This window comes from Heloderma suspectum, chromosome 4, assembly GCF_057233095.1.
Source record: "Heloderma suspectum isolate Gila_16-S chromosome 4, 16-S_ref, whole genome shotgun sequence".
Taxonomy (NCBI): Eukaryota; Metazoa; Chordata; class Lepidosauria; order Squamata; family Helodermatidae; genus Heloderma; species Heloderma suspectum.
In genome coordinates, this window is record NC_139461.1 from 96509785 (window position 1) to 96537700 (window position 27916).

The 27916-nt window shown below is 42.1% G+C and overlaps 1 protein-coding gene across 7 annotated transcripts in view; it reads left to right on the forward strand.

Annotated features, from left to right (window-relative positions):
* The window catches only part of ZNF407 (zinc finger protein 407), a 565758-nt gene that overhangs the window by 460706 nt on the left and 77136 nt on the right, over positions 1-27916 (forward strand). Inside the window, exon 9 of one of the 7 annotated variants that reach the window (XM_084850002.1) lies at positions 16587-17613. The exons of the other annotated variants lie outside the window; for them this stretch is intronic. Within the exon in view, the coding sequence (XP_084706128.1) occupies positions 16587-16636 (50 nt within the window). The 3' untranslated portion in view covers positions 16637-17613. Of the gene's footprint in view, positions 1-16586; positions 17614-27916 lie in introns of those variants that run through there. 7 annotated transcript variants of the gene reach the window in all.

The following is a 27916-nucleotide window of genomic DNA, read 5'->3' on the forward strand; positions in this document are numbered from 1 at the left end:
ATGCCAGGCCTTCCTGTCCTCCGCTCTCTCCCGGAGTGTGCTCAAGTCCATATTCATTGCATCGGTGATGCTATCTAGCCATCTAAACCTCTGCTGTCCCCTTCTCCTTTTGCCTTCAATCTTTCCCAGCATCAGGGTCTTTTCCAGGGAGTTTTCTCTTCACATTAGGTGGCCAAAATATTTCAACTTCAGCTGCAGTATCTGTCCTTCCAATGAGCAGTCAGGGTTGATTTCCTGTAGGATGGACTGATTTGACCTCCTTGCAGTCCAGGGGACTTGTAAGAGTCTTCTCCAGCACCACAGTTGGAAAGCATCGATTCTTCGGTGCTCGGACTTCCTTATAGTCCAGCTCTCACAGCCATATGTTGCTACTGGGAAAATCATAGCTTTGATTAGATGGACCTTTGTCGGCAAGGTGATGTCTCAGCTTCTTACTATGCTGTCTAGGTGTGCCATAGCTTTCCTCCCAAGCGTCTTTTAATTTCATGGCTACAGTCACTGTCTGCGGTGATCTTGGAGCCCAAGAAAATAAAATCTGTCACTGCTTCCATTTCTTCTCCTTCTATATGCCAGGAAGTGATGGGGCCAGATGCCATGATCTTAAGTTTTTAATGTTGAGTTTCAAACCAGCTTTTGCACTCTCCACTTTCACCCTCAACATCAGGCTCTTTAGATCCTCTTCGCTTTCTGCCATTAGGGTGGTATCGTCTGCGTATCTGAGGTTGTTGATAATTCTCCCGGCCATCTTAATTCCGACCTGTGATTCATCCAGACCCGGCGTTTCTCATGATGTACTCTGCATATAAATTAAATAAGCAGGGTGACAATATACAGCCTTGTCATACTCCTTCCCCAATTTTGAACCAATTGGTTGTTCCATGTCTGGTTCTTACTGTTGCTTCTTGGCCCTCGTACAGGTTTCTCAGGAGACAGGTAAGGTGGTCTGGTACTCCCATCTCTTTCAGAATTTGCCACAGTTTGTTGTGATCCACACAATCAAAGGCTTTAGCGTAGTCAATGAAGCAGAAATAGACGTTTTCCTGGAATTCTCTTGCTTTCTCCATGATCCAGCGAATGTTGGCGATTTGATCTCTAGTTCCTCTGCCTCTTCGATACCCAGCTTGTACTTCCGGTAGTTCTCTGTTCACATACTGCTGAAGCCTAGCTTGTAGGATTTCGAGCATAAACTTGCTGGCATGTGAAATGAGCGCAATTGTACGGTAGTTTGAACACTCTTTGGCATTGCCCTTCTTTGGAATTGGAATGTAAACTGATCTTTTCCAGTCTTGTGGCCATTGCAGAGTGTTCCAAATTTGTTGGTATATTGAGTGCAGCACTTTAACAGCATCATCTGTTAGGATTTTAAATAACTCAGCTGGAATACTGTCATCTCCGCTAGCTTTGTTGTTAGTAATGCTTCCTAGGGCCCACTTGACTTCACTCTCTAAGATGTCCGGCTCAAGTTCAGTGACTGCACTATCATGGCTACCAGGGACATTAAGATCTTTCCTGTATAGTTCTTCTGTGTATTCTTTCCACCTCTTCTTCATCTCATCTGCTTCTGTTAGGTCCCTGCCTTCTTTGTCCTTTATCATGTCTGTCTTTGCACAAAATGTTCCCTTGAGATCTCCGATTTTCTTGAAGAGATCTCTAGTCTTTCCATTCTGTTGTTTTCTTTGATTTCTTTGCATTGTTCATTTAAGAAGGCCTTCTTGTCTCTTCTTGCTATTCTCTGGAACTCTGCATTCAGTTGGATATATCTTGCCCTTTCTCCCTTGCTTTTCGCTTCCCTTCTTTCCTCAGCTATTTGTAAAGCCTCATCAGACAGCCACTTGGCTTTCTTGCATTTCTTTTTCTTTGGGATGGATTGAGTTGCTGCCTCCTGAACAATGTTACGGACCTCCGTCCACGGTTCCTCAGGCAGTCTGTCTATCAGGTCTAATCCCTGAAATCTATTCCTCACCTCCACTGTATATTCATAAGGGATAGGATTTCGGTCATACCTGAATGGTTTAGTGGTTTTCCCTACGTTCTTCAATTTAAGCCGAAATTTTGCAACAAGAAGCTCATGATCTGAGCCACAGTCAGCTCCAGGACTTGTTTTTATTGACTGTATAGAGCTTCTCCATCTTTGGCTGCAAAGGACATAATCAATCTGATTTCGATATTGACCATCTGGTGATGTCCATGTGTAGAGTTGCCTCTTGTGCTGTTGGAAAAGAGTGTTTTCTATGATCAGCGTGTTCTCTTGGCAAAACTCTATTAGCCTTTGTCCTGCTTCATTTTGTACACCAAGGCCATGCTTGCCTGTTATCCCGGTGATTTCTTGACTTCCTACTTTAGCATTCCAATCCCCTATGATGAAGAGGACATCTTTTTTTGGTGTTAGTTCTAGAAGGTGTTGTAGATCTTCATAGAACCGATCAACCTCAGCTGCTTCGGCCTCAGTGGTTGGGGCATACACTTGAATTACTGTGATGTTGAATGGTTTGCCTTGGATTCGTACTGAGATCATTCTGTCGTTTTTGAGATTGTACCCCAGTACTGCTTTCCCCACCCTTTTGTTGACTATGAGTGCTACTCCATTTCTTCTAAGGGATTCTTGCCCACAGTAGTAGATATGATGGTCACCTGAATTAAATTCACCCATGCTTGTCCATTTGAGTTCGCTGATTCCCAAGATGTTGATGTTCAATCTTGCGATCTCATGTTTGACCACCTCCAGCTTACCTTGATTCATTGATCTTACATTCCAGGTTCCTAAACAATATTGTTCTTTACAGCATCGGACTTTCTTTTCACCACCAGACACATCCACAGCTGAGTGTCCTTTCGGCTTTGGCCCAGCCGCTTCACTCTTTCTGGCGCTACTTGGAAATTCCCTCTGCTCTTCCCCAGTAGTATATTGGACACCACCTTCCGACCTGAGGGGCTCATCTTCCAGCGTCATATCTTTTAGCCTTGTGATAAGTTCGATGGGGTTCTTGGCAAGAATACTGGAGTGGGTTGCCATTTCCTTCTCCAGTGGACCACATTTTGTCAGAACTCTCCACCGTGACCTGTCCGTCTTGGGTGGTCCTGCACGGCATAGCTTATGGCTTCACTGAGTTACACAAGCCCCTTCGCCACAACAAGGCAGTGATCCATGAAAAACTGACATCTAGTATCTCAAAATAAAGTCATCCTGATGTTGCAGTTCGTTACAAGGTGCAGTGCAACCCTATTTCTCTCTACTCCACAGTATGCTCCACTGAGTTCTATGGGACTTTCTTCCAGATAGGTGTTAGAGGATTGTAGCCTTAGAAGTCACCAGAGACATGTCACGTGCAAAATTGTTGGTCATTTCTCATTACATTTCCAGTGGGGTCAACTTTCATATTAAAAGTGGGAGTTGGTGGTGATGAAGGCCTGACGCATGCCTGGTGGAGTCTGTTCTTATTTAAACCCATAATTGGGTGGTGGGGGGGTGGGAAGAAGGAGAGTTGCTCTACTCCTGGCATGTTTCTGAGCATCCTATCTAAAAATATAAATGTAGGTTAGATCCCTAATCATATTAAAGCCCTAATAAGTATTTTAACCAGCCTGCACTATATGATATAAGCACAAGCAGCTGCCTCCCTCACCCCACTCAAAATAGCATTGGTGCTTCGGCATGCAATTTACAAAAATGACAAACAAGGGTGGTACATTCCCCAAGGTGAATGTGAGTTGACTGATTAGCTAGTACTTTAACTCTAGTTTCTTGCAAATTACAGACGTAAGAAACCCTGCAATTTATATGTACTTTTGGAAGGGAACACTTTAATCCCGTGATTCATGAAAGCAAAGTGGTAATAATTTAAGTACCATATTTTATTTATCCCTCAGAGTTGTCAGCTGATACCAGAAGTATTTTCACTATTTTTGGGTTGCTGCCTTTGGCCACCTAATTGCTTCTTAGGAAGTAAGAGGGAATTGCTTATATAACGACATGGATTGTCTTTGGCAGCGTCAAGCCGAAGCATCAGTCAGTCCATCTGGGTAAAATCACAAGCTGACTCCGATATTGCTAAATATTTATACTGTCAAATACACACAGACATCCAGATGAAAAGAGGCATTCATTAGGAATTCTCCGGCTTGTCAGTTTAAAGATGTAGATTAGAGCAAAACCTCCCACTATGGTACTGAGAGCTCAGGAAAAGTCTATATTTAGCCATTCTAAGCAATAAATATCATCATATTGCCTCATTTAGGTAAATAGAGAATAAATATTGTCAAGATGATCCTAGAGATAATGTAAACAGATCCCTGTTCAGAGTCTGTGTTACTAGGGTAAGTTCCAGGACATTGAAATGCTGATGACGCTTTCTGGTTTAACCCTTTTCTCCTAATCGCAGCCCCCTCCCCCTTTTGAGATAACAGCCAGATTTTGTTCCGTACAAATCAGGGCAGTATGAGTGAAGAAAAGCATGCCTTTTTAAAAGTGAGTTGATTTTGTGCTATAAGTGAATTACTGCATTATGCTAATTAGTGGTTTGGCTTTAATATTTTTTTGGCATCGCTAAAGGCTGCTGCTGGTTGGAAAATAAAGATATCTGTAGCAACACCACAGTTCATTCTGCATCTTAACATGAAAACTGACAAAGGCCATCAATCACAGGAGAACATTACAGCTGTAAGATTAAGACATGATTTCTACATTATATCAAGTTAAAGTCCATACTGAAATTTATTTTATAGCTCATCTTTTTCCTAAGATTACATGAACTCTGTTGTAAGAATGCATCCTCTGTAAATTTGTACCTAAACAACAACAACAATTAAGTTCATGGCTGGTGTTTTAATATTTGACAGGTTGTATTTTAATTGATAAAAGGGGGTCCACTAAGAGAAATAGCTGGAATGCAGGTAGTGTTGCATATAGTCACACATACATACATACACATTGCCCACAAGGGGAAGGATAGCCAACATCTAGGGTTTAGTTAATTATACTAGATGATTTTGAGATTAATAATTAACATCTCTCTTTATAACTAAATATCCATAATTAATCAGCGAATCATAATGTGAAGACTAATTAAGTTCCAACTCAAATCTTAACAGAAAATCCATATTACTATCCAGCATCATTAATTACTCTAGTAATCAAAGTTATCTCTCCTGGGATTTGACATAAAGCTTTGTAGGTTTATAAACTAAGCTATTATCTTAAAAAATATTTTGAAAGTAGTTTTAAATCACATTAGAGATAACTGAAGTGTTAGATTGGTTATTTAAACAAGTTTTCATTTCCCCTGTATGGTATTATCAATAATACACTCAGTTTTATCCAATGTATCAAGGGATATCCCCTTTCTCATCCCCCTCCCATTTTGCAGTTCTATTAGAGCTTTTATTTGGCATAAGTATCTGCTTTTCAGTGTTTTTTCAAATAAGCTTCCCCTCTTTGGGGTTGTTTTCCCTATAGCCTTTGGAGTGCTAGTTAGCAATGTAAAAATAAATTACGGTGTATCTATACTGGCATAAGGCTTAGAAAAAGAAAAATAGCAAGAGAAAATAGGTTTTTGATTGCATTAAATGGAAACTATAGAACAACTTGACCAAAACCAAATGGATAAGAGAAAAATGGGGGTAGTGGTGGTGCTGTGTAGTTTTCTTTTTTTTTAATCCACTGTAAACCATTCTTACTGTAATTAGCAGGAACACCACACAAAGGGGCATTTGAAATATATTCACTTGAATTTTGAATAACTATTAAATTTTCATAGCTACAAACTAATACCACAAGCTGGTATTATGGTCACAAACTGAAATCTTGTATCTGCTTTTCATTTAGAAAGCAAGGGGTTAAAAAAATCCACATTTTTCAATTAGTTTTAGCACCAGATCTTCCAAGAACACACCATCTGATACTGTTCTTTTGTGTGGCAGCTGTAAAAATTCCAAGCAATTTTTACTGTCAAACTCTTGACTAAATAGAGGCTGTTAACTTAAGCAGATATCTGAGGTTATTTGGTGGCAATCAAGAACTCACAGCACTTCAGCTAATGGGTTATGATCAGAAACTGTTCCTAATAGCCAGCTAGACGGATCTGAATATGAAGATTTCTATAATTTTGTTGTCAGCTTGTGATGTACTCTAGTGCTAATTATTTGGAACAATTATGTTTTCCTAATAACAAAAGAAGAAGCAGTGAATTAAGCAGGCTTACCTTCAGATCTTTAGATAACAGTTTAAATGCACTTGCCATTAAGAAATAACATTTCTTTTTTTTCTGTATGGAACCCTAATTATTGAAGATGCTTGTCTTTTAAATGTGTTTCCTCTACTTCTTTTAAGCATGTTCAATGTGTCAGTTTACATTGATGAATGTACTAACTAGTATTTTCTCAGTCTTAGGTTTATGCCTGTACCTCCCATAGACTGCTTACTTCATTTGGTTATTCAAAAACCATAATTAGTGCGGTAATTAACATGTAGATCCTTCAAAGGGAGACTGCTAGAATCATGGGACGTCACCCATCATTCTTACTGATGTATGGATGATAAAGAGACTTAAGTTGAGGTGACAACCGGATTCGGATTACAGCACATTAACTGAGCTGCAGGGAAATTCAGATAGGACCCTGGTCCACAGAGCCTTTCCTTTTGAAAAAAAGTAATTATCCACACTGTTTCTATAATGCATCTAGGTGTTATCCAGCATTTGCAGCTGTCAAATCATTTGTTTTAAAACGCCTTTTTATAACTTAACTTTTGAGTTTTGCACATTATTTCTTAACCAATTACAGAGCCAAGGTGCCAAGATGTTAAAAAAATAATAATCTACAGAACCATAACAGAGAGAAGGGGAGAGAGAGCGAGAGAGAGAGAGAGAGAGAGAGAGAGAAAGAGTGTGTCTTTGTGACAATTGATTTCAGACAATTTGATGGTAATTTTTGAGTTGATGTGGTTTAGAGTCTTAAAATTGCAGATATAAAGAAAAGCCACATTTTTCTTCAGTTCCCCAGAGGATTTTTTTTTGTATACATTCCACTTATCAAATAAGATGAATTTGTGGCATTTTCCAAGACAAAGTACGTGAGTTATGCATATGAAGATAAATTTTCATGGTGCCAATGGATGTCCCTTTGATATGCCTGAAGCTGAGGACTACCATAATGTGTACTGGAACACTAGTTCAATCCATGTTATCTTACCTGGCCTTTCTCTTACCATAATTAGTGGCCCTCCTTTTTACAAGGTTTTAAGTCAGTGATGTGCCAGAGGCAAAAGAAATCTGCATAGAACCCTATAGAGACAGTGCATGGGACTAGGTGGAATGGCCTCTGTACACTGGATATAACTTTATTTGCTAAAGAGGTCATTTGAAAAATTCCTTAGGGTGTTTATGCCCTTTTGTCCCTCAGAGTAGTGAAAAAACAGCTCCACTGTAATATATTCTAGACAGGTGACCTTATGCCAGTCCTATACTATAAGCTTTGTTTCTATTAAAATAGGCTATGGGGGAGGTAAGGAGAACAAGTAGGGGTGTTAATCTATAACCCTCTACCTCACATGGGCTTTTTAATGCTAATTGCCACATATGCAGATCATCTGTCTCATAGGTCCTAGTGCCAGTTGAATCACCATAGCAACATTTCCTTTCATGGTGTACAGATATCTAAATGAATGTGGATCTGGCTCTGTTATCAAAGTCCTGAACCTGCACACACTTGCTTGCATGCCTAATTGTATGTGTACATAACAATATATATGCATAATGAAAGTTATATATGTGAACAAAGCCATGCAATGATTCTGTCAATGGACATGAAATTATACATGTCCGCATATGGGAGTTGGAGGTCAAATCTTGCAGTGTGAAGTTGCAGTTTGTGTCTGAGCAGACTCCTCCTTGGGAGCCTTTCCCCCCCCCTTTCTCAGACGGACTGAGAGTTTGTTTCTGGTTGATGTAGCAGAAGATAATTGAGCAATTATACTCAACACAAGGTGTGGTTGTCACAGGATAATCACACTACTATGCATTATGAGTTATTCATACAGTTGCTTAGAAGTGTTTATCTTCTATTCTATGAAGAGATGCTTTATGCCATTCAGAATAAAGGACTTCCATACTGTTCTTTGAAAACAAATAATATGTGCAATTAGTAGATATTTTGTAGCTCTAGAGTAATCGCATTAGCCCTTGCTTATCAATAGCCAGGTATTAGACAGCATTGAAAATACATTTCTAATTTATGAACAACAGATCTGAATTCACCTCATAATTCACAGGTGTGACCTCACTGAACATTGCAATTAATGGGTGTTGTGTCATCTCCAGGAGTTATGAGATTTTCAGAGTTTTTAATTGCTTTTCAGCGAAAGTCATTTGAACAGTCCTGTGAATACAATTGTCCTTTGAGAGTAGTGTTCTCAGAATGAAGCTGTTCCAGAGACACTGTGTAGCACAGTAGTGTCATATAGTGGTTAACAGCATGGGCTGTGAGGTTACATTTCATCTCACCTATGAACCCACTAAGTGGCCTTGGGCATCTCTCAGTCCCTGCAATTTCTCTCTATTCCACCCCCCTCCCCCAAATATTGGGATAATAATACTGACCTACAATACAGAGTTGTAAACACTACTGAGATACTGTATGTAACATGCTATGAACACTCAAACAGTACTATATAGACACTAAGTATTATTACAGAACACCACTACCAGAAGTTCACAAGATAGTAAGATGGGTCATTTAGGGATGCTCCCCAGAGCCCAACATTCATTCATTCATCCCCCCCCCCTTTCCATCATCAATCCTAGGTCCAGACATGGACAAGTGCTACTTGTTTTCTAATGCAGTCAGTTGAAACTAAGTGTCAGAAATACCTCCAGCTGTCATGACTCCCCACTTCTAAGATGATTGTTGGTTGTGAAACAGAACCATTTGGTCTTAACAACCTATGGCTGGAACATCAAAACTCCCTCAGGTGTTTTCAGAAGTTGAAAGTTGCACCAATTGCTTAGAATGAGGAAAGAAGGGAGGTCTCTTTTTGCTTGACTGCAGCTCCATGCATTGAATTACTCCCAGGTACTTTGAAAGGGCACCCATCATGGCCTTTTATAGGCTTCCACTGACCTGGCTATTTCCCTTTCTGCTTCAGCTACAGTAAGAAAGACTGCTTGGCTCCATATAGTAAGCTGGTAGAAGACTACAGATAAGGAGTGGATTCAGTTCTTATATCCTCCATGCTCCTTGCCATGGTTTGTCTTTGAGTGGGGAAAAAAAAAGTTGTTCTGCTATCACTTTACATGTGACTTAATTGCATCCCATGAAATCAAGCAGTTTAAGTTTCTAAAGTATTTCCTTTGATTTTTTATTTTACTCTTTCTGATGAGTTATATGAAGTGATAGTTATGGCTACTTCTGATTACTGCCTAGGCTGTCTATCATCAACTCTTGCATACAAGCACCTTATAAACCAGGCATAGGTGATCCATGAACCAAGAGCCAGATCTGTCCCTTTGCTGAATTTCATCGAGCCCTTGAAAGATCTAGTCATTCAGGCTTGCTAGATCCCTGTTATCCCTGATTGAAAGAACTACCAATTGCCTGCAGGAGAGTCTTAATTTTTAAGATTTCTGACAAAGTTAGATAGACATTCATTTAATCACCTTTGCTGTATCAGTGACAATAACATGAAAGATGAACAGTTAACTAATAATAAGCCCAGTAGGTTTTAAAAGTGCATAAAGAAGATTATTTTTCTGAAATTGCAAATTGTCAGCTACAATCTTCTGTAAGCCCTATTGAACAGACTGAGAAACTGTGGCCTGTTAGCTACAGCTTTCACTACCTAGATCTTGCCAAAAGCTTAAAAACTACAGCAGGATAAATAAGGCTGAAGTCCTAAACACATTGGAGACAAGCCCCATTGAACAAAGTGGACTTACTTCTGAATAAGCATGCATAGGATTGTGGCAATATGTTCTATATAATACAGTTAAGAAATACAGTTAAGAGTTCACTGCCTAGAAAAGTGAACAATGTCATCCTGATAACTTTTGACACTGAAATAAAATCACTTCTGGGGGGAGAGTGAAATAGCAAATGATTTTCAAGACTCTTGACAATGATAGATGCATAGTTCTTTCACATTTGAGGTAACTCACAATACCAACTATTTAACAACAACAACACATTTAAGGAACAAAGAGTTAAATGGCAAAATTAAAAGATGTACAAATTATCATCTGAAAAGACGTATGTAGTTATAATAATCTGAAACCCCAACCTTCCCCTCCACCCCCAATGCTAACATAAAGGTTGTGTCGGGTGTACGTATCTTCCACTTGGTAAACAGGGTACTGCTTCATCTCACTGTTTATTGCTGAGAAAACATGTATTCCCTGCTACACTGACACCAAATTGGGGTGATCATGAAAATACTTCCTCCTCTTCAAATGATCTTTTGTTATAACACTTCTCTCCCCACCCCCCACCCCGCTTTCCATTCTTTTTTTTTTTCCACGGGGTGGGGTGGGGAAAATAAAATATAGTATGTAAACCAATTATTCAACCAAATTACTTTGATCAGTGGGAACTGACAATTAGTGTTACAGCATCTCAACAGTGAAATCCACACAATAGAGCAGTCTGAGATATTCTGCACTGCAAATTAAATGAATGTAGTGAATTTATTTTATGCAGCAAGCAGTGTGTGTGTGTGTGTGTGTGTGTGTGTGTGTGAAAGGGGGGGGGTGAATAAAATCAGATATGTTCAACTGTTTTCTTACTGATTCTGTTCAGCATGTTAGATGTTAATTGTTTCATTTTTCTAATTGATAGTTAATGTATTGTGACAGCTCTCTTGACAGAGCTCTAGATGACTAATGTCAGCACTTAGAAAATATTCACAGGGGAACTTGCTGATCAGTTAATCAATGGCTCTTAGAAATTTGCCACCCCATCAGCCAGTGTTTGGATTGCCAATCGCTGCAGACCAAGTGCGTATTGGCCAGGGTTACTTGTAATGCTGTGTGTGCTTAATTCTCTCTCCCCCGCCCCTTAAAAGCACACTGTAGGATAGACTTTAAGGCACATACAAAGCAGAGGCACATGACTGGGTTTATTCCCAAAGCTCAAGCACATCATCAGCACTTCCATAAAATAGCTGTGAAGCTGCAAGAGCATTCTGGGTATTGTCATGCAAATGAGAACACCAAGCACACCACTTTGCTTCAAAATTGCTTTGCAGTGACAATTAGCTTTTAAAACAGAAGTAGGTTTTGTCAGGCTTAAGCTTGCAACCATAACCCTACACACAGTGTGGGACCAGCTTTCAAAGGGGAGGGGGAGGGAAGGGAAGGGAGCCTGCATACAAAAATCCTGATTCAACTTTCCAGTGTTCAAATTGTCACACAGGGAACTATAAGCTTTCAAATGCAAGATTTACTCCAGTTTAAGCTTATGGCAGCTGCAAAACTAGGACGCTCTTGGATATATTCAGTCCAGCCACAAGTCACTGACATTACATTTGTCAAGCACTGAGGCCTCTTGTTCAGGCATGTTTGAGGCTAAACGAAGGGGAAATAGCAAATATTGTAGATTACCAATGGATCCTGGGTATGAGGCACCAGGGGTCTCAAACTGGAAACTCTGGGAGCAGGACTGTCATTCTTTCCTCCCTGCACCATTGGGCCAATGTGAAGGTAGAGTAAGTAATTCCTGGGCCTTGTCTCTGGTGCTCTGTAGCAGCATCCTATGGTGGCCAATACGTGTATTGCAGCTTTCAGCCCAGTAGGAACAGGTGACTCTGACCCTATATAAGTACGCCGGCCTGGCTTCCCAACATTTGCAACATGTTGCTCACTGCAGGTTGAGCTGCTGAAGATAGCCAGGGAGCCCTGCCTGAGCCTACTGAAATGTTGGATTGCCTTCTGGCCATGTGCCCTAACATTTCGTTCAGAATTTATCCTGGAACAGGATATTTTGCTCAGCTTGCTCCTGGAACAAGTCAGCCTTGTGCCCCAGATATGGGACACCTTGCCAAGCACCTTTGCCAAGAATGTTGATGACCCCTGCAAGATTCACACTGCTGAAGCACATAGCTCACGCCATCTTGCAACTTAGATCAACTCTGCTCTGCTTTACGAGTTCTGCCAGGGTTTTTGCAAGTGGTAAGGGATCAATTGGTTCCTGTGAATCTGATCCATCCACTGTCCTGGAAGAGTTTATGGACTTATTTCTCTGGATCGCTACCTAACTGCATGAGATGGACTGAAATGCTACCATTGGATCTTAAATAATCCATTGCACTCCTGTGAGCACAGCCCTTCCTTGAAACCCACCACAGCTCAAGCAGACAAACATGCAACTGGACATGGCCCAGCCAATGACTCTCTGCTGCAAAACAAGAGAGTACAAATAGTCCTGCATATATTGCAGAGGTGTATGACACTTTATCCCCTTCATGGATCACTGCCTTGTTGTGGTAAAGGGGCTTGCGTAACTCAGTGAAGCCATAAGCTACGCCATGCAGGGCCACCCAAGACGGACAGGTCATGGTGGACAGTTCTGACAAAATGTGGTCCACTGGAGAAGGAAATGGCAACCCACTCCAGTATTCTTGCCAAGAAAACCCCATGGAACGTATCACAAGGCTAAAAGATATGACGCCAGAAGATGAGCCAGTCAGGTCGGAAGGTGTCCAATATACTACTGGGGAAGAGCAGAGGGAATTTCCAAGTAGCGCCAGAAAGAGTGAAGCGGCTGGGCCAAAGCCAAAAGGACACTCAGCTGTGGATGTGACTGGTGGTGAAAACAAAATCTAGGGATGTCAGAGAATTCCGCCACGGATCTCGGGGAGGCCGAATGCCAGCGCATTCGGCCCCCCGAAATCGGTGGCGGAACGGTCTGCCCCCCCGCCCCCCCCCCGGGACGGGACTTATCTTGGGCGGATCTTCCTGGCGGCGGCGGCGGCGGTTCGGCAGCAGCAGCGGCCGGTCTTCTGACCGGCTGCCGCCGCCGCCATTTCCAGTTAAAAAACAAAACAAAACAAAAAAAGTGATAGGCTACATAAAGATTTACATAGCCTATCACGGCTAGATTTTTAAAAAAAACACCATGATAGGCTACATAAATGTAGCGTCTACGCTATTTGCGTTCCCCTTATTTTTGCCGTCTTAGTCTACGTAAATGTTTACATAGACTAAGACGTGCCAAAATAAGGAACGCAAATGGTGGCACCCATGGGCGCCGCCATTTGCGTACGCGCATTTTGTTTTTTTAAAAAATCAGCCGTGATAGGTTACATAAACAATTACGTAGCCTATCACGGCTGACTGCAGGGACGCAAACGGCGGTGGCTACGGCCGCCACCATTTGCGTCCCTGCTAGCCAGCGGCCAGATGTCCGGCCACTGGCGGAGCCGGCCGGCGGCTCTGCAGAATCCCTGTGGAGCGGAGCCGGCCAGCCAGGATTCCGGGGGGGAGGAACGGAGCGCCTCCCCCCCTGGCCAGAATTCCGGGGGGAGGGACGGTACGCCTCCCCCCCAGCATCAGCATAATCCGCAGAAAGGTAAGTCACTTTCGTACATCCCTAACGATGCTGTAAAGAACAATATTGTTTAGGAACCTGGAATGTAAGATCAATGAATCAAGGTAAGCTGGAGGTGGTCAAACTTGAGATGGCAAGACTGAACATTGACATCTTGGGAATCAGCAAACTAAAATGGACAAGCATGGGCAAATTTAATTCAGGTGACCATCATATCTACAACTGTGGGCAAGAATCCCTTAGAAGAAATGGAGTAGCACTCATAGTCAACAAAAGGTGGGAAAAGCAGTACTGGGGTACAATCTCAAAAACGACAGAATGATCTCAGTACGAATCCAAGGCAAACCATTCCACATCACAGTAATTCAAGTCTATGCCCCAACCACTGAGGCCAAAGAAGCTGAGGTTGATCGGTTCTATGAAGACCTACAACTCCTTCTAGAACTAACACCAAAAAAAGATGTCCTCTTCATCATAGGGGATTAGAATGCTAAAGTAGGAAGTCAAGAAATCACCGGGATAACAGGCAAGCATGGCCTTGGTGTACAAAATGAAGCAGGACAAAGGCTAATAGAGTTTTGCCAAGAGAACATGCTGATCATAGCAAACACTCTTTTCCAACAGCAGAAGAGGCGACTCTACACATGGACATCACCAGATGGTCAATATCGAAATCAGATTGATTATGTCCTTTGCAGCCAAAGATGGAGAAGCTCCATACAGTCAGTAAAAACAAGACCTGGAGCTAACTGTGGCTCAGATCATGAGCTTCTTGTTGCAAAATTTTGGCTTTAATTGAAGAACGTAGGGAAAACCACTAAACCATTCAGGTATGTTGTTGTTCAGTCGTTCAGTCGTGTCCGACTCTTCGTGACCCCATGGACCATAGCACGCCAGGCCTTCCTGTCCTGCGCTCTCTCCCGGAGCGTGCTCAAGTTCATACTCATTGCATCTGTGATGCTATCTAGCCATCTCATCCTCTGCCGTCCCCTTCTCCTTTTGCCTTCAGTCTTTCCCAGCATCAGGGTCTTTTCCAGGGAGTTTTCTCTTCGCATTAGGTGGCCAAAATATTGGAGCTTCTTGCCATCTCATGTTTGACCACCTCCAGCTTACCTTGATTCATTGATCTGACATTCCAGGTTCCTAAACAATATTGTTCTTTACAGCATCGGATTTTCTTTTCACCACCAGACACATCCACAGCTGAGTGTCCTTTCGGGTTTGGCCCAGCCGCTTCACTCTTTCTGGCGCTACTTGGAAATACCCTCTGCTCTTCCCCAGTAGCATATTGGACACCTTCCGACCTGAGGGGCTCATCTTCCGGCGTCATATCTTTTAGCCTTGTGATACGTTCCATGGGGTTTTCTTGGCAAGAATACTGGGGTGGGTTGCAATTTCCTTCTCCAGTGGACCACATTTTGTCAGAACTCTCTGCCATGACCTGTCCGTCTTGGGTGGCCCTGCACGGCATAGCTTATGGCTTCACTGAGTTACGCAAGCCCCTTCGCCACAACAAGGCAGTGATCCATGAAGGGGATTCAGGTATGACCTCAATCCTATCCCTTATGAATATACAGTGGAGGTGAGGAATAGATGTTAGGGATTAGACCTGATAGACAGAGTGCCTGAGGAACTATGGACGGAGGTCCGTAACATTGTTCAGGAGGCAGCAACTCAATCCATCCCAAAGAAAAAGAAATGCAAGAAAGCCAAGTGGCTGTCTGATGAGTCTTTACAAGTAGCTGAGGAAAGAAGGGAAGCGAAAAACAAGGGAGAAAGGGGAAGATATATCCAACTGAATACAGAGTTCCAGAGAATAGCAAGGAGAGACAAGAAGGCCTTCTTAAATGAACAATGCAAAGAAATTGAGGAAAACAATAGAATGGGAAAGACTAGAGATCTCTTCAAGAAAATCGGAGATCTCAAGGGAACGTTTTGTGCAAAGACGGGCATGATAAAGGACAAAGAAGGCAGGGCCCTAACAGAAGCAGATGAGATTAAGAAGAGGTGGAAAGAATACACAGAAGAACTATACAGGAAAGATCTTAATGTCCCTGATAGCCATGATAGTGCGGTCACTGAACTTGAGCCGGACATCCTAGAGAGTGAAGTCAAGTGGGCCCTAGGAAGCATTACTAACAACAAAGCTAGTGGAAATGAAATAAATAAAACATAACAAATATTTAGTAAGCATAAAATCCCTGTATCAGTTTCACATGGGTCTTTCAATGGGTAAGTTCATATGTCACGCTCAGCCATCCTGAAGATAAACCATTGTGGGTTGTTTTTTCACTGGATAACCCACATTACTCCTGACAGACAATTGGGCACACTACAGCTTGCTTTAGGTTGTTTCCCCCTCACTCCTTCCACCTGGTCCCAGGATGTATCCCAGGCGCCTTTGCAGCAGAACCGCTCATTTCCTCATTTGCTACATCAGCATCTTTTTGCAGCTGGTCTGCTAAAGTTGCTGGCTCACAGGGGAAAATTGACCATCCCCATATCAGATCACAAAAAAGGAAATAATTTTCTGAGCCCGTATGAATGTGATAATATATTTGCAATTTTTTCCCCCAGGGGTCTTGCACAAGTGCGCAGGAGCGCAAGATCATCTGTCCACTATTTAGCGTAGCATAGGGATATCCCCCTCTTGTCAATGTCCTTGTCAATTTCATCCTCCACTTCAGGACTTGCCTTGCAGTGAACACCTTTTAAAAAAAGATTGCTTCACATACTACCAAAGTAATTACACCCACCTGAAAAAATCGTCCTGCAGCTGCCAGCCGCTTTTGGCTCCTCCCTCCCACCCACTTTCATGCTAGCCACTTCCTTCCACTGCTCTCCATTGTTAGTTGTCAGATATACATATGGGTTACAGAGAGTGGTGGGGATTAGTAAAGATATGCAGGTTTCAAGGCACGCAAATTATATCGATCGCCAAATATACACACATTTCAAGGCAGAGCAGTAAAGCAGACTTTCGAATGTGTGCACTTGCGCAAGACTGAAAATACAAAAAAAAAATTTTAAGGGTTGCAAATGTCCTTTCTTCTCAGTTTTTAGGTGCATGGAACAGAGGGCACTGACAAAGAATGAGGGAAGATGATGGCGGCAGTAGCAAGATTGCAATGAGCGGCAGAGGGTTTCACTGCTCTTGCTGGGCAGCTCTCTAGCCATTCCCAACAACCCACAATGAAGTCGCCCTGCCAGGTTCAGACATCACAACAAGCCACCCTGAGAACAAGCCACCCTGAACAACCCAACAACAAGCCATGGGTTCTCAGGGTGGCTTGTTCATGGAAAACAACCCATACCAGGTCAATGACAGCCCAAAGAAAAGGATCTTAAAAGACTGTGATTCATGAAGAGATGAATCTCTGGGAAGTCTCCAGGGGAACGGTATCCCACATTTGAACCACATGATTGTCCCCAACTGCACACATATTAAACAGTTGCAATAGAACGAAACATGTTTGTACAATGGAATTTCAAGACCTGCTCAAATTGTTTTGAGTTAAAAGGGTGAGAAACTCCATACTCAATGCTTCTTCCCTTGGGAAGTTTCCTTTTTTTTTCCTTTTGCTTTGGAAGCTTTGCTGAAGGGTGATATATACATATTTGAAATAAATAAAATAAAAAACAAACTGAAAGGTTATGGCACCTAATCAATAATATATCTTCTCATGCCTTCCCACTGCTATTCATTCTCTCTCTCTCTCACACACACACACACACGCACACACAGTATCTATGAAAGTAGGGAGTGATAAAAGTTTGAAATATAAGAGAGGGAAAAGCATTATATAGAGGGAAATCATTGGAAAGCAAGGGATATACTTGGGGAAAACCATTTGGATCACAATAAAGCTGGGCCTCTGCTATTCCCCATCTTTCCTGGTGCTGGTTTTCCTCTCTCTCTCCGCCTTGCAAGGTACCTCTGGGGAAGGGAGGAGGAGACAGCTGGTGGTAAGCTATACTACTTCTGAGTTATGCCAAACTTTGGCTTATCTCATAACTGGCCTGGCTTTTCTGAACTGGGGTACTAATTTCTGATCCTCCCCCATTCCAACATTTTTGCAACGTACTTAATTACAGTGGCTTCACACATCAGTTGATGGATGCTGCGAAACCCTGATGTGAGTATGAAGCAAATGTGTCTGATTCCTTTGGTTACATTGTTCAATTAAGCTTCACCAAAGTCTACCTTTCAATAGTACTGAATTTATTTGTTTAAAAAATAATTCATTTATATAAAAACACTGTGATGGCACATGTAATGTGTGATGGCATATAGTGGTTTCCATCATAAGAACACAAGAAAAGCCATGCTGGATCAGACCAAGGGTCTATCTAGTCTAGCATTCTGTTCAAACAGTGGCCAACCAGCTGTTGCTCAGGTACCACAACAGGACACGAGTGCAACAGCACCCTCCCACCCACGTTCCCCAGTAACTGGTGTTCATAGGCCTACTGCCTCTGGTACTGGAGGTAGAACATACCATAGCCATCAGGACTAGTAGCTATCGATAGCCTTCTCCTCCAAGACTGTATCCAACCCCCTTTTAAAGCCATCCAAATTGGTGGCCATCACTATATCTTGAGGTAGTAAATTCCACAGTTTAACTAAGCGCTGTGTGAAGTACTTTTATCTCCCACCAGTCAGCTTCATGTATGTTGTGTATACTGTGTTTTATCAATGTATATTGTGTTTCACAGGATTATATAAGCAAAAGGAGACACTCCTGTCCTGAGTAGCTTACAATCTAATTGTTGACAGTGGGGATAATTGCGGGAGAAGACTGGGGGAACTGATTGCCTGGAGGTGCCGGGGAATGAACCTGGGACCTGCACTGCACCACTGAGCTTACAGCCACTCTAGGAAAGGTTTCATGCTTCACTGGGCCAGACGCATCCTTGGTTTTCACAAGATCCGGAAGCTGAAGGACCCAGGCTATGGCACAGCCTATTGCTACCTTCTATCCCAAAGTCTGCAGGGCCTGCTGAGTGAGCAGGTAAGCCTGGGCCTGTTTGATCCACAACTCTATGAGTACAAGTAGTTGGGGACAAGGGTGAGGCCTTTCAGGAAGTACAAGGACCAAGATTGTCTTTGAATTACTGCCCAAGGAAGTACAGCTGGTTCATGTGCAGGCTGGTTCTTTTCCCATCCTGGTTACAGGCTGGGTCTTTATACAGTCAAGTTAATATAAAGTGTCACTTCAGTCGTTAAGTCATGTCCGACTCTTCCTGACCCCATGGACCATAGCACGCCAGGCCTTCCTGTCCTCCGCTCTCTCCTGGAGTGTGCTCAAGTCCATATTCATTGCATCGGTGATGCTATCTAGCCATCTCATCCTCGGCCGTCCCCTTCTCCTTTTGCCTTCAATCTTTCCCAGCATCAGGGTCTTTTCCAGGGAGTTTTCTCTTTGCATTAGGTGGCCAAAATATTTGAGCTTCAGCTTCAGTATCTGTCCTTCCAGTGAGCAGTGGGGTTGATTTCCTTTAGGATTGACTAAGTTGACCTCCTTGCAGTCCACGGGACTCGTAAGAGTCTTCTCCAGCACCACGGTTCGAAAGCATCAATTCTTCTGCATTCAGCCTTCCTTATAGTCCAGCTCTCACAGCAATATGTTACTACTGGGAAAACCATAGCTTTGATTATACGAATCTTTGTCAGCAAGGTGATGTCTCTGCTTGTTACTATACCGATCAACCTCAGCTTCTTTGGCCTCAATGGTTGGGGCTACTGGGAAAACCATAGCTTTGATTAGACGGACCTTTGTCGGCAAGGTGATGTCTCTGCTTCTTACTATGTTGTCTAGGTTTGTCATAGCTTTCCTCCCAAGGAGCAAGCGTTTTTTAATTTCATGGCTACAGTCACCGTCTGTGGTGATCTTGGAGCCCAAGAAAATAAAATCTGTCACTGTTTCCATTTCTTCCCCTTCCATATGCCAGGAAGTGATGGGGCCAGAATGCCATGATCTTCGTTTTTTTAATGTTGAGTTTCAAACCAGCTTTTGCACTCTCCTCTTTCACCCTCAACAAGAGGCTCTTTAGATCCTCTTCGCTTTCTGCCATTAGGGTGGTATCATCTGCGTATCTGAGGTTGTTGATAATTCTCCCAGCCATCTTAATTCCGACCTGTGATTCATCCAACCCGGCGTTTCTCATGATGTACTCTGCATATAAGTTAAATAAGCAGGGCGACAATATGCAGCCTTGTCGTACTCCTTTCCCAATTTTGAACCAATCGGTTGTTCCATGTCTGGTTCTTACTGTTGCTTCTTGACCCTAGTAAATTGCTATAAATAAATGATTAAATAGTACTAGTCTCTATAAGAGGAGAGATATTCTCTTGGATGGGCTATAAGTCTACTCAACCCAATCGAGGTCTGTATTTGTGTTATACTATTGATTGGTAGGAAATTAAGAATAATCAGCTGCATTCACAACACAGAGCAAATACATGTTGTTTTCTTCAGAGTGTTAAGAGGTGGGATGTATTTGTTTTAGTTTCTAGATACCAAGAAGCCAGCCATCTAAGCATGGCAAATGATGATTTCACTGAAAGCGTTTGTGCTGCTATGATGTCATCTAACTAAAAATGAAAAATTGACATTGGAATTAAAAACAAAACAAAATGAGAAATCTACAAAGCACATTGTTTAACTAGAACTCCAGGAGACCAGTTGATCAAACAGAACATATTAAAATTGCTGGCTCAGTTTTGGGCAGTCACAGACTTAATTGGCAGTCCCTTGCCCTCTTGCACTTCAGCCTGTAGCTTTCTTTGTCTACAAGCGTGATGCAAAGTGACAGTAACTGAGGTTTCCTAAAAACGAAGCATGCAGTATGACAGACCCATCTGTAGCTGCCTTCTGAAACAAAAATGCCCAATTCTGTCATTACTGCCTTTTGTTTCTGCACAGTACTTTCCATGTGACTGTTTTGTGAATGCTTGCTGGTGGAGTCCATAAGCTACAATTTATCTCACTACTTGCCTTATTGTGCCCCTTGTCCTGAGTTGTCATACTTGTTTCTTTGCCAATTCGGGCTCCTTTCTTGCGTTCCATTAAATCTCCAAATGCTCCTAGCAATCTTTCAACTTACAGGACTGCACACCTAAAATGTGCTATAAGGATTACAGATCAAAAAATAAACTGCACAGGAGCATTTCATCAGTTAGAAGGACACAAGGGTACAGTTTATGTTAAGTTCCATCCATAAACCTGTAATGATTTTATTATATTGGTGTCGGTTTTCATTACTTTCCTGAATGGGTGTACCCTGCTTAATGCACAATATTTGCATCTGATGAACCAACAAGTTTAAATATGGTTTGCTTAAATGTTTTATAAATTTACATTCAAATTTATCAGGAATAATTCTATTTGAAATCACACAGGACTAAGTACATTTCTTGTAAAATACATTTGAGTTGAAATGCCCGGGCCCAGACCATTAATCTACAGATCTACAGTATAAATGTTGTGTTTTTAAGGGAGTTGAAAAGGAAAAAAAAGTTTTTTGTTGCTGCTGTTTGGGGTAAGTAAATGTCTAGAGAACCGAAGCATAAACTTCTCATTCCCCAGACAAGCCCATGGATGAGGACGCAGGGTGGGCGGGGGGGAGATGTGGCAGGGAGAGAATGCCAAGGTGGGTTGTATTCTACTGTTGACAGCAGTTGCAAGAGTATTTCTTGGAAAAAAAGGCATCCTTAACCAGTTTGTACTTCAGGGGTTAAGAACAACACCTTAAATCCTACCTAGAAAATTGCCTGCCTGTCAGTGCAGGTCATAAAAAATCTGTTCCTTTCATTGTGAAGTTCTTGTTCTTCTGCTTATAAGTGGGCAGCTGTATTCTGTGCTATCTTCAGTCTCTGGTGGTTTATGGTGGCAAAGGTATTGCATATGCCGCAACATCTACTTATTAAAGCAACTGTGGAAGAACAAGATAGAGAAAGAAGAGGGGATATTCCCTGCCCACAGTACCTTTCATTCGATGTTCTAGTAGCATCTATTATTGGGCAAGGAATATATGGTGCTTAAAAAGCAGTTTCAATTTCCATATTGGATACTTGCATCTTAAATACAACAAGCAGCCCCACATTTTATGTGTGCGCTATGTGTTGCTGAGTAGCCTCTATCCATTGAAATGGTTTGTTTGTTTGTTTGTTTGTTTATAAGATTTATATGCTACCTTTTAGGGAGAACCCTCTCAAGGCTGCATACAACAAAATTTAAAACCACAAAACAGAATTGAACAAGGATAAAAACAATGATAAAATCAAAAGTAACAATTAAAACCAGATAGCACCATATACATAACGGCACCCAATAAAAAGATCTTAATGTCCCTGATAGCCATGATAGTGCGGTCACTGAACTTGAGCCGGACATCCTCGAGAGTGAAGTCAAGTGGGCCTTAGGAAGCATTACTAACAACAAAGCTAGCGGAGATGACAGTATTCCAGCTGAGCTATTTAAAATCCTAAAAGATGATGCTGTTAATGTGCTGCACACAATATGCCAACAAATTTGGAACACTCAACAGTGGCCACAAGACTGGAAAAGGTCAGTTTACATTCCAATTCCAAAGAAGGGCAACGCCAAAGAGTGTTCAAACTACCGTACAATTGCGCTCATTTCACATGCCAGCAAGTTTATGCTCAAAATCCTACAAGCTAGGCTTCAGCAGTATGTGAACCGAGAACTGCCGGAAGTACAAGCTGGGTTTCGAAGAGGGAGAGGAACTAGAGATCAAATCGCCAACATTCGCTGGATCATGGAGAAAGCAAGAGAATTCCAGAAAAACGTCTATTTCTGCTTCATTGACTACGCTAAAGCCTTTGATTGTGTGGATCACAACAAACTGTGGCAAATTCTTAAAGTGATGGGAGTACCAGACCGCCTTACCTGTCTCCTGAGAAACCTGTATGAGGGTCAAGAAGCAACAGTAAGAACCAGACATGGAACAACCGAGTGGTTCAAAATTGGGAAAGGAGTACGACAAGGCTGCATATTGTCGCCCTGCTTATTTAACTTATATGCAGAGTACATCATGAGAAACGCCGGGTTGGATGAATCACAGGTCGGAATTAAGATTGCTGGGAGAATTATCAACAACCTCCGATATGCAGATGATACCACCCTAATGGCAGAAAGCGAAGAGGATCTAAAGAGCCTCTTGTTGAGGGTGAAAGAGGAGAGTGCAAAAACTGGTTTGAAACTCAACATTAAAAAAACTAAGATCATGGCATCTGGCCCCATCACTTCCTGGCATATAGAAGGGGAAGAAATGGAAGCAGTGACGGATTTTACTTTCTTGGGCTCCAAGATCACCACAGACGGTGACTGTAGCCATGAAATTAAATTTTGCTCCTTGGGAGGAAAGCTATGGCAAACCTAGACAGCATAGTAAGAAGCAGAGACATCACCTTGCCGACAAAGGTCCGTCTAATCAAAGCTATGGTTTTCCCAGTAGTAATGTATGGCTGTGAGAGCTGGACTATACGGAAGGCTGAGTGCCGAAGAATCGATGGTTTCGAACTGTGGTGCTGGAGAAGACTCTTACGAGTCCCCTGGACTGCAAGGAGGTCGGATCAGTCAATCCTAAAGGAAATCAACCCTGAGTGCTTATTGGAAGGACAGATACTGTAGCTGAAGCTCAAATATTTTGGCCACCTAATGCGAAGAGAAAACTCTCTGGAAAAGACCCTGATGCTGGGAAAGACTGAGGGCAAAAGGAGAAGGGGACGGCAGAGGATGAGATGGCTAGATAGCATCCCCGATGCAATGAATATGAACTTGAGCACACTCCGGGAGAGAACGCACGACAGGAAGGCCTGGCGTGCTATGGTCCATGGGGTCACGAAGAGTCGGACACGACTGAACGACTGAACAACAACAACAACAACAACAACAACCCAATAAAACCCTGGCGTAATTATAGACCAAGGTAAACAGGTTAATCTTTAGGGCCCACTCAAGGGTCTGTAATGATGGAGCCTGGTGAATATCAATTGGAAGAGAGTTCCACAAGTGGGAGGCCACTGCCAAGAAGTCCCTATCCCTCGTGCCCCGCAGCCTAATTGCTTTGATAGGCAGGCACACCAGAAGGGTCTCTAACATTGATCTCAGAGTGTGGGTAGGCCAGTATGTGTAAGGGCAGACCTGGACCAAAGTATTTAGGGATTTGAAGCACTTTAAATTGCCCCAGAAATACACTGGTAGCTAATGCAGTTGACAATATATAGGTGTCACATGATCCAACTGCCTACCACCTTAAGCAGACACATTTTGTACCAGTTGAAGTTTACGAACCATCTTTAAAGGCACACCTACATAGAGCGCATTACAGTAATCCAGGCTAGATGTCACTAAAGCATGGATCACTGAAGCAAGGTCCATCCTCTCCAGATAGGGTCACAGTTGGAGTATCGGCCTAAGCTGGTAAAAAGCACTCCTGGCTACTGCTACTACATGAGCTTCCCCAGTTAGCACTGAGTCCAGGAGAACTCCCAAAGTGTGTACCTAGTCTCCATCTAGGACCAGTTGCAAGCCTCCATCCAGAGCAGTCCGTTTCCCTACCCACAGTATCTCTGCGTTATCTAGATTAACTTTCAGCTTGTTTGTCCTTGTCTAAAGGATGGAGGTGGTTCAACAGCTTTGTTTAGTGGGTTGGATCACTTCTTAGATGCTAACTTCTAGTTTTATAAAATTTGAAGTTTAGAGGGCACTTCTAAGATGAAAATTAGACCAAACACAGGAAATCTGTGATTAGCATTCACTATGGGTTGGTTTGTTTAATAATTTGGATCCTGCACACCACTTTGAAGATGGGGGAAGCAGAGCTCTAGGTGAAGGAGTTTAACCTTTTCTTCTTTTGCCTTAGATACCTCCCCCTGCCCCCAAGCTATTAATAGCTACAGGGTTATCTATGCTGAACCTGTCTTTTTCCCCTGTGGCTAATGTCAGCTCAGGAGGGATGGGTGAACATAGATCAGGAAAAGAGGTAAGAAAACCTCTCACAGACCACCACTCTCTAACCATTAATGCAGCCACAATGGCTTCTAACTAAGGATGTCAGAGAAATACACAATGGAACCAAATGTGTTTGGATTTTTATAAATCTGACCCAGGGATCACACATCGGACTGGCTTTTCCCGTCAGGCAGATTCCATGGACTTGTGGGCCGTTTTTTCTAACTTTCTGAATTCTGTGCAAATTTCAAATGTAGAAAAATACACAAAATTTAAAAACCCACCCCAAAATGTGTATTTTCCCCATAAGCTAAAGTGTAAAAATGCACATTTTGAGAAATGTTCACATTTTGGTGGAATTTGCGGATTTTCACACATGCGAATTTGCACAAATACACATTCACACAATTGTGGATTTGTGCAAATTCAGAAACTAAAAAAAATCCAATTCTGTTGATAGACGTACAATGGAACGAAAGGCACCTAACACAGACAGAACTGATTTCACACAAGCCGTACATCCCTACTTCTAATGAGGAAAAAAACCACACACACAGAAACACCCTATGGGAGAATCCTATTCATGGGTCCCCCACTTCATGAGAAAAGGCCATAGCTTAGTGGTAGAGCACATAGCATCTCCATGAAGGGCTGGGGAAAAGGCTTGTCTGAAATCCTGGAGAGCTGCCATCAGTCAGTGGGAATAACACTGAGCTAAATACTGGCTCAGGAGTAGCAGCTTCCTATATTCCTGTGCTCTATGTCTGGATCAGGTGGGCAATTGTGGGGGTCTGGGAGCTGTTTTCGCCTTCTCTGGACCCACCCAGTCTGCAAAATTAAATAAATAAATATGGCACCCATCACAGCTACAGCACACCAAAAGGGTCAAAATTAGCTTGTTTGCAAACAAGGTATTTTTTTACCTTTTTGGTACTATCTAGCTGCTATGGGTGCCCCCCCATTTTATTTTATTTATTTCATTTCTTTACCGCCCAATAGCCGAAGCTCTCTGGGCGGTTAACAAAAATTAAAACCAGAAAGCACACAGTAAAACAATATAAAATATAAAACCATTAAAATCACAATCTAACAATACACACCAGAGTAAAACCTAGCAGCTGAATGCAGGGGGTGGCAGGGGCCACATATGGCCTATGTTTTGCCCACCCCTGGACTAGTTTGACACCAAGGCATACAGTAGAATTGAATGGTAATAACTAGTGCCTTCTATGCAGTGTTTTCCTTCCAGAGCACTGAACATATAATGTGCCTAGCTGACTGGGAGCTTATATTGAGACAGATTCTGCTGGGTGCCAGCATGTTTCATCCTGAGCCAATGAGCTGTCAAGCAGGAGAGAAGAGAATCTGGTACTTCTCTGGGCCTAACTACACATTATTTTAAATGCTTGAAGCAACGTCAGGGGGTGATCTGGATTGGGACCACAGGACACGGGGAAAGGGAAGTTTAATCCTTCCCACCCTGCTGTGATCCTGAAAAAAGTGTGTTGACCCCCTCACGTGGCAAATAGCTATACTAAAACAAGCTCCCTCATGGCACCAGTATTTCAAAAGTAGATTCTGTTCTGGTCATCACAGTTGTGGAAGTAAGGCAAGCTGACCATATCTCAGGGGGTAAAATTGATGCCTCATATTCTGAAATATTTCCTACCCATTAGTGTTGAGTGTGAAGCACCCATAAAAATATGGGTGTTTTTTTCCAAGAGCAAAATATGATGTTGCAATGTCCTAACTTGATTGATACTGGTGACTATAGTAAGAAGAGACCAATTAGCAGTACAATAGGCCAGAGCTATTCAGAGGATTAAGGAGTCACAGATACAAGAAAGCATGCATAAGAACGCATACTCACAAACTGAAGTACATGCAATATGCACTGAAAGGTGTAGTTATATTTAAAAAAGTGATCAATTTAACAGGAGAAATGGTTGTTTTAAGCTGTGATGATCTATTTATTAAACACGTGCTAAAATACCCTTTAGCAAATAGAATCTAAGAACCAGCCTCTCATTTGAGACCTTTAAAGTGCAATCCTATGCTGGCTGGGGAATGCTGGGAGCTGTAGGACTTCTTTTCTTCCAAACATGCATAGGATTGTGCCCTTGGCTGGGCTGAATAACTGTGGTTCCTGTGTATTCCTTGGCTGATGGAAATTAATGGAATCAAGCCTAAGGATTTTTTGTTATTATTATTAAGAATGGAAAAATACATATATGAACCCAAATAATACATTGTAAGAGAAAGGAGTAATAGTATCAGTAGTATTGATGCTATTAGAAGTATTGGTACAGAGATGATAGAAAATGGATGTAAGGCATTATAGCTCTTAATAGACGTTGCTAAATTTGTAGAAAAATAATTCACACCCCATTACTAGTAGAAGGCAGTTTTATAGTACCAAGGAATCTAGTCTTGTAAAACAGGACAATTTGGTAGACATGCTGCCTACCTCCCCAGTGAGTTGTGACACTTTAGTTTTAGACTTTGGTGCAGAAGAAGCTGCCCATGGGTTCAAAACACACCACTACAAGCTTTATTTCATGGAATCCTAGTAAGTGTAGTCTGTATGAAGAGGCCTGGAGCACAGTGGACTGGATGGCCAAGACTAGTTGGATAAGCAGCAGCCAAACTCAAAAGGCAACACACTTAAAATAAAAAAAACATTTGTTTGAGGTAACATGTCTCTTGGTTGTGGTCAACTAAAACCCCTGCGGTGTCTGACCATCTCCAGCAAATTTGTTTTTAAAGGCATGGAATTCAGTTGAAACAAACTGCTAAATGCCAAAGCATGCCAGTGTTAGCAAATGTGTTTAAGCACCACATTTCACAGACTGGCAGTGAAAAGACATGACACGTTGGCAAGGATTGCTCGCTACTAATGCTAGAAAATCAGCACCCCTTCTTCCTCCATTTGATTGGCAGCTATTCCTAATGCTTTGTCAGGTACCAAAGCATGGCAAGGAAGCCCCACATGCAGGGCATGCTTGTAGTTCAGAAACACACTGTTGGCAAAAGATAATGGATGGTTATTGCAGCAAAACATGTCTTGCTCCTCCATATCGTTGGAATTTCCATGGATTTCATCTGGAAACTAAAGGCTAATTCACAAGTGCAAGTACATCAATGGGTTACTCAGCAGTGACTCAGGGGAATATGGGAACTGCTTCCAAGGAAAATGAGGTGATTGAGATATTACTGTGTGACATGAAAGCTCTCTGTGGTCTTTGCCCCTACATCTCAGATTGCTGTTTCAGAAATGCAAGTCATCACTTGATAGCACAGTCTTTGAGTGATGAGAATACATATATCATGTATGAACATATATAAAATAAACAGACAAAAATCATTAGTTTCAGTTACCCAGCACCTTGTGTTTCAGTTTTAATTTC